General features: G+C 34.5%; 1 protein-coding gene across 1 annotated transcript in view; it reads left to right on the top strand.

Annotated features, from left to right (window-relative positions):
- Positions 1–9983, top strand: part of LOC118745946 (protein still life, isoforms C/SIF type 2-like) — a gene marked incomplete in the record, with an annotated part of 407983 nt that overhangs the window by 267368 nt on the left and 130632 nt on the right. Inside the window, 1 exon segment of the mRNA XM_036479612.1 lies at positions 2846–3032. Within this exon segment, the coding sequence (XP_036335505.1) occupies positions 2846–3032 (187 nt within the window).

The following is a 9983-nucleotide window of genomic DNA, read 5'->3' as shown; positions in this document are numbered from 1 at the left end:
GAAAACATGGCTTAACTCGTAAGGTGCTTACCTATTTTCCCAGTGGGTACGTACTTGTTTGTTAAAGTTAACACTACTACCAGTGATAGCAAATGGAAGGGATATAATTTATTCGATAAGACAAAGAAATATGAAAAAATATTTAAGTACATAAACAATGCAAACATCAGAATTTGCCACCATTACACTCGCTTAAATTCAGATTTTCACACATACTCCTATTTGCATATGTTTCATAGCCAAGGGCAGTTCAATGACACTTGGTTTATATCTTCTCGCTTTTATCACATAATGCTAATGTTTGCAATATTTCATAAGGTATTCTTTACTTATCACATATTGTGGGAATATATAAATACATACTTACATATATAAATGTAAATAGTATAAGCTGATACTCTCAGAATATTCATTTGTCAATTTTATTTGTAAATGCATGTATGTAATTTAATGCATATGTGCGTATATAGGAATAACGGAACATCGCAAATCTCTGTTACAATTACCTCGAAACAAGTCATAGCCAAATTCTGAAATTATATGACTTATAGCAACTAATGGCTCCGAATTACTAAAATCTGCCTGTTCACCTGCATACTTACAGACACACATACATACATATCATGAACGTAAGTTGAGTTTACAAACTGCATTTTAGTTAGTATTTAATGAGAATATGGCAAATGATTTATGAGCCACTAATCTCCCTAATTCTACTAAACCGTTATATCCATATAACAAATTTTGCACGCGCTTTGCCTTCGCTTTCCAATCCATAGGTATATACATAAACTACACTCAGCTCTAAGAAATAACACCACTCAAAAATTGTCTTTTCCATTAAAACGATTTATGCTAGGCGAATAAAATGTTCTGCGAAATTAAATAATCTCACAATTAAGAACACAAAATGGTATTTAATTTTAATTTTTAAAGCAAATTTTACAACATCTGTGTAAAAGATAGCACATATGTATGTATCTATGTATGTATGTATACTTGTTTCACAACTACATACTTACATCATCGTTCGAGGGTCATTAAAAGGACCTTAGAATTGGCAACACTAATGTCATTTCAGTCGATTTGCCCAATGTATCCATCAATTTTTAGATTCAGAATTTTTTAAGGTACACGGTTAAAAATTTCGGTTCTATGTAATTTTAAACTTTTTGGGCTGCATATATGACCAAACTAAATTTACATATATACAAACCTTCTAAGTTAGGTTTAGAATTTAAACAGTTCGGTTTAAATTTTTAACCCAAACATTTTTTATTTCGTTTACTTCACGTTACACTGCACGAAAGCTTTTTCCGTTGCCGTTGAGAATTTTCAGAAAGTCGCAAAAAAGGGGTCATTCAGGGGTTTATTCTTAATTATGAAAAAGCTTTCGTGCAGTGTAACGTGAAGTAAACGAAATAAAAAATGTTTGGGTTAAAAATTTAAACCGAACTGTTTAAATTCTAAACCTAACTTAGAAGGTTTGTATATATGTAAATTTAGTTTTGTCATATATGCAGCCCAAAAAGTTTAAAAACCAATTGTATTAAGGAAAATTTATACAAGGTGGTGTTACTGGCGAATTAAGATCTTCGCCGCGGTACTGCTGAATGTCAAAATGATGTGTTTGTTTTAAACAAGGCGAATTCATATTACTATGATAATTATGTATCATTTAACTTGTGTAAAATTTAATAAAATTTCACTTTCCAAACAGGTGCCACTCCTTTCAAAATATTTTCAAACTATAGCCCCCTTAAACCTCTCTTTTCTGGCACCGATCTTGCCATATATATATTTCAACTGCCTGATTTCCTTAACTCAAGTTGAAGTTGATTTTTTAACAGTGGGCATCCATCCTAAATAACATAAAGAAATAAGGCCTTTTCAAAACCATTTCGAGTGACGACCATATTGTCACAGTTCATTAAACTTGATAAATAATTTGAATTGAATTTAATATTTTCCCACCCCAAAAAATATTTTAAATATTCAAAAACAAAAACACTCACAACACTCCTTCGTCTTTATACCTCACATAACTTTATAGCTTGAGCATTATTTAATTAAATTTCACTTTTCAAGCAGGTGGCAACCCTCTTCTAAATATTTTCAAACTACAACCTTCCTAAACCTCTTTCATCTGACACACATATTTCAACGTCAACACGTAATTCAAACTAAATTTATTTTTTTACATTCAGTTTATATGCGAGGTGCTAGGCCGCCTTCTGCAATAGCGCCATATCTCCATACCAAGTTCTAATACTTCCAGAAGTATAAAGTATGCAAAATTAAGTTTGTATTTTAGGTGCCACGCCCCTTATCTAATCGAGATAAAAGCTATTCAATATTTTAAGTTGGGCTAAATGACACCAGTGCGTAAAATTTCATTATCATCGGTTTAGTGTTTAAAGTTTGAAAGCGTAACAAACAAAAAACTCACTTTCGCTTTTATATCTAAAAAAATAAAAATGAAATATCTATATTAGTAATTAGTAAGGATGAGAGTTCATTGAAAACTATCAAATTTATGGTCAGTGTTTTAACCCAACATCCAGATTTTCAGTTTTTTTTACCATAACTTAAGATTTTGGGGGTGTTTTACAATTCTGACACTGCCAAAATAATTATTTATTCTACCATCTCTACTACATGTCATAAAAAGTGCATGCAGAAAATTTGTATGTATGTATGTATACACGTACGAAACTCAATTGCCCTTACATTTAATTATATATGTCACTTTAATGTAGCATTTACATATTAAAATAACCATTTAATTGAAAAGTCTAATTTGTACTTATCTCGCTCTTCTTCTACTCATTTCTTTTCATGACAGTTGCATAATCATGAATTCGTTGAGGTTTGCATGAAGATACTCTATCAAGTGGAATTACATCGAACTACGCTCGAGCAAATGTGGGGCTTCTCCGTCGAAGCGGAACTGATCGAGAACGCCGAACGGCAAGATGAACTGTGCTGCTATGTAAGCCGAGTGGAGGATAAGAGTGTTGCTATGCAAAATGGTAAGTAAAAGAGAAAAGCAAAGAAATTACTTGCCACGATGAAGAATTGCAAATAATGAAACTTTAAATGAGCGAGCATTTAATGAAGAAACTACTCAAATTAAATATGCATTTCCCTCACAAAAATGGACAGTCACAATAGCCTATAGTGCATAAAAATTTACTCGCGCCCAATGTGCGCCCAATATATATGTATGTATGTAATTTAAGTATATATAAGTTTGTTAAAAATGCGTAAAATTTTTACGTGCATCAAAATGAAATTGCATTAATGTCATGAACATAGTATTACTTGCTATACAATGCAGTTGGCAGCCTCACAACAGTAAAGCTATTTTCGCACATGATTAAAAGTGGCAGCGTTAGCATTTATGTACGAGTATAAGTATGTACATATGTATACATATGCATGTGCGGATGAACAACAATAATTTCGGTTGCTCGGCTTGTTTACACTGTTGGCGGCCGTCCTGTCGTGTTCAACATAAAAATTACGCGCTACTACAACAACTGTAGAAAATTAAAAATCGCCAAATTAATTGCACGATAACAAAGTTATATGGCCGACACCGCTCAGTGTTGCGACACTGTTGAAACCGGCCAGCCGACCGGGAGCTGAGCGGCCGTGTCCTGCCAGCCAAACGGCCGACCAACAGGGCGTATACGTAATTTAATTGAAAACCGTACTTGCTTCATATGTATGTATGTACACACACCCTCCTGGCAGTTCGTAACTGGCATGAGAAGCTAGGCGTCAGTTCACGCCTGTAATGCGCTGTTGCTGTAGGCGCTTAACATCGCTAAAGTATGGATCGACAGCTAGCGTAGCAGTGGGCAAATGACTACACTGTTGCGGCTGATGAAATTGCTAGCGCTTCGCCGAGCGTATACGGCTTGCCAGATTTCTTTCCAGGAATAGTGTACGCATAGGTAGAGTATATCGATGCTTGTAAGAAGATACAGTCGACCACCGAAGTGGCGTACTAGTGATTCACTTCAGGCGCCACAATTACATGCTCGCCCATACAATGTCGACATGGTAGTGAATACTTATGTACATACTTACATTAGTGTGGACCTTATTTGTCAACTCTGAAAGCAAGACCTCTAGATAAGTTCGTCGTTTGAGAGCACAAGGCGCCAGAAAATTTGCTTTCTTTCACAGAGTGGTAATAATTGCCTATGAGTCAGTGGGAAATTCAATATAATTTACTGGTAGTTAGTGTGCTTTTGGCTACCGAATATAAATATGGACCTGAGATTTCCTGAGAGAAATGCAGACAAGAAAACCCTCTTTAGCTTAAAAACTGCAGAAGATATGAAAATGTTTTAGCCATATTTATAATGGACACGCAACAATAAATTTAGTAGCTGTAAAAGAAGGCGGCTTTTCCCGATTTAAAAGCCAACCTTTCCATTTAGTACAAAATTTCATGATTTTTCGCAACTTTTGGGGATTCTGAGGCACGTCTTTCCTTTATCCGATTTTGAAAATTTTTCGCAGAATAAATAGGGAGAGTCTAGCTTTGCAGCTCCATACAAATTAGGCGCACACTAATGTGCATACATATATGCTTGCATACATACGTCCATATTTACTTACATATGTATATGTATGCATCAGCCATGCATGCTAAAGGTAAGCTGCCGGACTCTTCATACGAAGCTGTACTGTGCGGAGCTGTGCTCGGCGAAAACCTGCGTTGAAATGCGAAAATGAAAATGATGCAAGGCAATAATCAGATTATCACCTGGAAAATGCTACCTCCACTGCTTTGTGCTGTAGCTCTGCTCACAGAATGCCGTAAGAGCAACTTTTCTTGCCGAGCTATACCAATCAAATATGTTCTGCTCATATCGATTTCGAGCAAGTTTTTTGGTGGCAAGGGAGTGAAAATTCTATTGGCAAACACAAGGCAGCTACTGCTCAGCGCTTAAATGCGCCTTAATTGTATCGGAAAACTCAATACCCGCTGATACTATTGCCCAGTAAATAATCGGGAATCGCTTCTGAATGTTCGTAGTGGAGGATGGCAGAACACGAGTGCATAAGAGCAAACCTCACGAGTTGTTACATTTTTCGAGAAAAACGTGTGTTTTGTCAAAAATGGTGGCACAGTTTCTTAGACATTATGCATTATCTTCCGTTTTACGTAAAGAACAAGATTCCACCGCAAAATTGTATTTAAATGGAAACTTTAAAAAGATATACTAAAAAAAGTAAACAATAACTCGTGCTCATATACCAGTAGTTGCGTATATAAAGTATACGCCCCGTAGCAGCATACACAGTCAGCTACCATGTTTACTCGCACGCCTTAACTTAAAATTCAAATAATTTAAAACTACTGAAATATTGGCCTGGAAGATTTTAACACAGTATTCCTTATGCACATATATTTTACTTTATTCATGTATATAACAATTTTTGAATGAATTTCGAGCGTGCCAATAAAAATTGTAAACATGGAATTTTAGTTTCTCAAATCATAGTCACCTATTTTTTAATGTAATTTATTTCATTGGTGGCACACTAGTTTAATTTCACTCGATTCATTCGTTTTGGCAAGAAGAACATTTTCACCATTTAATCTTAACACCTTAAAGTATCATAAATTATTAAATTTAAAAAATCTTAAAATCTCAAAACTTACGAAATAGCCACGACAGATATTCTGCATGCCGCCATTTTTTTTTAATTTGGTGGCACACTCTTGAAACTGCACAGATATGTTGTATTTGATGCCAGCGTCCATTGTCTCTAATATGAACATTATATTTTAAAACTTCCCAAAGTTTAAAAAAAAAATAACTATTATGATTTTTTCAAGTCACAATAAAAAAATAGTAATTCAGGTACTTTTTCGCCTAAATAAACATCTGAAGGCTAAAATTCATTCATTAAAATACTTGATTTACTTCTTATTCTACTTGTCTCTGGAACTCCACTGATGGAATTATTTGCCAGAAGAATACTTTCGCGAGAGAAGGAAATGACACAAAAAAGCAATTCGTGACATTTTCTTATATAACCCACTGTTGTGCAGTGTATAAATTGTAATTTGCTTATTTTTCCCATTAACGGAATGCAAAGAAGAATTCGAAATCTCTTCCAGCGTTCTATTCTCTACTCGCTTTTCGGCAATAGAGTTGGCAAGTAAGTGATACGTTCTAGAAGAGAAAATGTGAGCGATACACAATGATTCTTTTGATTGCACATCCATTCCCGTGGTAATCGAGTTTCTTGCTGGGTGCAAACTCGCTTACGCTGATATTCACACACACAATTGTATACATAAATACTAGGCTGCGTATGCATGAAAGTGTCTGTAGATTCAAAAAAAAAAACCAAAATACTTACTCGAATGTGTGTGTTTACACAGACACCGTGCATCACACATGAGTGCTTGCGTAATTGCGTTTAACAGCATTTGCTGAGGCCTTCAGCCATCCGATCGGCACAAAAGTACATATTTAGGCATAATGCGATTTTTTTCCTAAAATCGATGTTCACACTTCTGTCTGATGATTGCAAATGTGAGGGGCAAAAAATAAAAATGCGCATAATAAATAAAAAGGCCATAAAGTTTTAATTTAATTTTTGATCATGAAATTGCAATTTACACGTTTGAGTTACTTTATTTGTGTACAGTAAAAAAAAAAAGTATAAAACCGAAAGCGCCTGATATTTAACTAAAAAAGCCTTTTAAATTTAAACCTCGCATGTGGTGAGCGCCATTGCGATCGCCGCTCGTGTGCCGCGTGTATTTAATTAGAAATTTTTGTATCCAGTTTCTTTAATTTTTAAAGCTTTTAATTTACATAGTTTGTGTTTTTTTCAAGTTTTATTATTCTAATAATATTTCTATATCTTATTTCTTTATATAAAACCCCAGTTGACCGCAGTTGTGTGATTGCAACCGTGGGAGTAGTTTGGGGTTTAGCCGGGTTCCGAATTTCAATAGCTTACTACTCCTACTGTCAAAAATTAAAAAAATACAGGGATTCAGAGGTATAAAAGACGTATCTCAGTAGAAACCGCAGTTGATAAGTGAATAGTATGTATCCTCAGAATTATTAGGGTTTTTGTTTAAGGCAGAGAAACCTCAGAAACGGGGGTGGGTGGCAGTTTAGGACAAAAGTTAACAAAACGCAGATATATGTATATGTGGATTTCGGCAGAATATCTCTTCGTTAACAGCATTTGTTCCACACCTCTTTATTTAATCGAAGAATATTCTAGAAAGGGGCGTAGCAATTCCAGGCACAAGTTAAAAGATTCAAACTTTATTGTAAAGTAACAAATGCCCAGCTTGCTTCGCGATGCCTGATAGACTATTTGCTTTGACCAATACAAAAATAGTGTTGAAATGCGAAAACGGTTAACCGCGGTACAAACCGGTTTGTAATGTAAAAATTATTAATTTAGGTTGAAAGGACTGAAGAGCAGAATCTTCAAGGCCAAGAATAAATAATATAGCGGAAATAACAAATGATATACACATGTGTTCTTATGATAAAGCTAATACCCGTTAATCCAGGTGGTGCCATCTGTCGACACCATTTTTTGCAAAAGTATATTTTATAATGCAGATCATCCGACGTCATTCACAGTAAACACATAAAATTAACGGAGACATAGACTATTTTTCTTATTTAATTTATGGCCTCCTTATTATAAGCATAAATACTATTTGAACATTCCACTCGTGAGCAACCGACTTATGTAAAATCACATGTCATAACAAAGCATCATAGAATACTGAAGACTTTTAAATTAAATTCAAAGGTCTGTGGAAATAAATTGGACTCCTGGCAGAAACACATCTTCTCCCTTGCAGCATCCAGTAATAATTTTTTGCTGCAATTATATTGGTCATTTTCTTTACTACCAATCTTGTTTCATTATTAAGGTTAGCTGGATCAAGGTGCGGATAGAAAAATGAAAAACGCTTTAATTTTTAAATTGATGTTTTGTGAACGTAGACGGCATGCGTGGGGTGGGAGGTGCTACGTATTCTTGCAAAGTCGCATCCCTTTTTACGGACATTCCGTTTAGCTCTCTACTCATAATGGGTCTAAAGTTATGATTATCTGAATGTATAAAATCTATTGCGGGTGCCAAGCCTCTGGTAAAGACTCACTCTCTTTCAGTTTACTATAAACGCCACGCCCTCTTGTATAAACAAATTTGTATTAATTTTCCAAAGTCATATAAGTTAGGAGTCCAAAGATATAGCCAAGGTAAGATTTCACGGTTATGGAATGTGCCGCACACCCTTGTACAAACTTATTTATATTTGTCTCACTATAAGCGCCTACTTTAGTTATGTCTCCACACCAAATTTCAAAGTCGTCTGACTTACGTACGATTCAGAAGTTATGGCTCATTAAAAATTTCACACCTCTAGGATGTTCCACGCCCCGTTTAAAAACGTATATTTACTTTACTATAAGCATCTACCATAGATGTGTATGTTAACACACCAAATTTCAAAGTCGTGTGACTGACAGTTTCGAAGCAATAGCTGATAAAAAATTTCACTCATATGTGAGATGCCACGCGCCCTTGTCAGATCCCATTTTTTAATACCCTATGTTATGTCGGAGGTCACTTCCTAGATACCAGTTAAAGCCTAATGAAAATCCATTCATTAGTTTCCGAGATTAGTGAATAGGATTAATGGAAGAAAATACAAAGGAAAGTACTAATGTGCACGCCTTTTACGTTATACTGTAACAAATGGTAAAAGCTAATAAATTAGGTTATTTAAAGTTCATTTCCTGACTAACTATTTTGACATGCAAACCATTATGAAACAAACGTTTTTTAGTGACCGGCAACGTGTTCCGAAATTGCTTAAAAACCACAATTTTTTTCGTGGATATTTTTTTTTAACTCCACACTATTTATTAATTTTTGCTTTCAAAACCGACTGCGTTTCAGAGATCGGCAAACTACCTCGTAAATCGTGGTTTTTAATGTTTACGGAATTTTACGCACGCTAAAAGCTAAGCTAATTGAAGAAAGTGGTAAGTGTTAATAGCGAAGCATATCATTGATACCAGAAACAGACGACAAGAGATTTGTTGAAATGCTTTTTTGCAGTTTCCTTCGTTTGGCTGTCTTTGTTAAGCTTAGCTATTATCGCAGTTCCAATCTAAATGTAACTTAGCCACCAGCATTCCCTGTTCCTCTAGCAACTTATGATTTGCAAATATAACTTTCATTTTCGGTATATAGGTTCTTTGAAACAATTGAAATATTATCATATACAAATTTTATATAAATTTAACCAATATTGAGCATTTTAAGGCAAAAAATGTTTGAAAGAATTTGCAATTTTTTTCATTACCAAAACGCTCGAAAACCGCTCGAATGATTTTGTTTTTGTTTTCTTTACTCAGGTGTTTTCCTTTCGTTTGGTATATGGGAAGTATTGGTTGATATATTCTAAATGTTTATTTTCCATACAAAATTACTTAGTCATCATTTAGCAAACACGTGAATGCGCTGAAAGTGAGAGAAGGGGACAAAAAGTATTTGCGTGTAGGTAATTCGGCTTTAGAATAGCAGATGGCGCAAAATTTATAAAAGGCAAAGGTGAAGGTGAACATGTAGATGAAGAATATGATAAACATAAAAGTAAAAACAAAGATAAATATTAAGAAAAATATGAGGATGAGGATACCGATAAAAGTCAAGATGAAGATAGGGGAAGAAAGATTAAAATAACAGTAATTATAGAGAAAATGATATAGACAGAGATTCAATCTTGGGACTATTTCGGGATTTTGGAGATTTTCGGAATTCTCGAGACTTATCGATATAATAATAGATATTTTATCGGTTTTGTTATCGATATGTTTTATCGATTTTTTTATCGAAATTTTTATCGCTATTGGTATTGATTTTGCTATCGATATTTTCGGAACTTATCGATATAATAA

Source organism: Rhagoletis pomonella, unplaced genomic scaffold (assembly GCF_013731165.1).
Source record: "Rhagoletis pomonella isolate Grant_MI unplaced genomic scaffold, Rhpom_1.0 Rhpom_scaffold_00010, whole genome shotgun sequence".
NCBI lineage: Eukaryota > Metazoa > Arthropoda > Insecta > Diptera > Tephritidae > Rhagoletis > Rhagoletis pomonella.
Note: the sequence above shows the minus strand (reverse complement) of the source record. Positions and strands in the feature narration are given on the sequence as shown.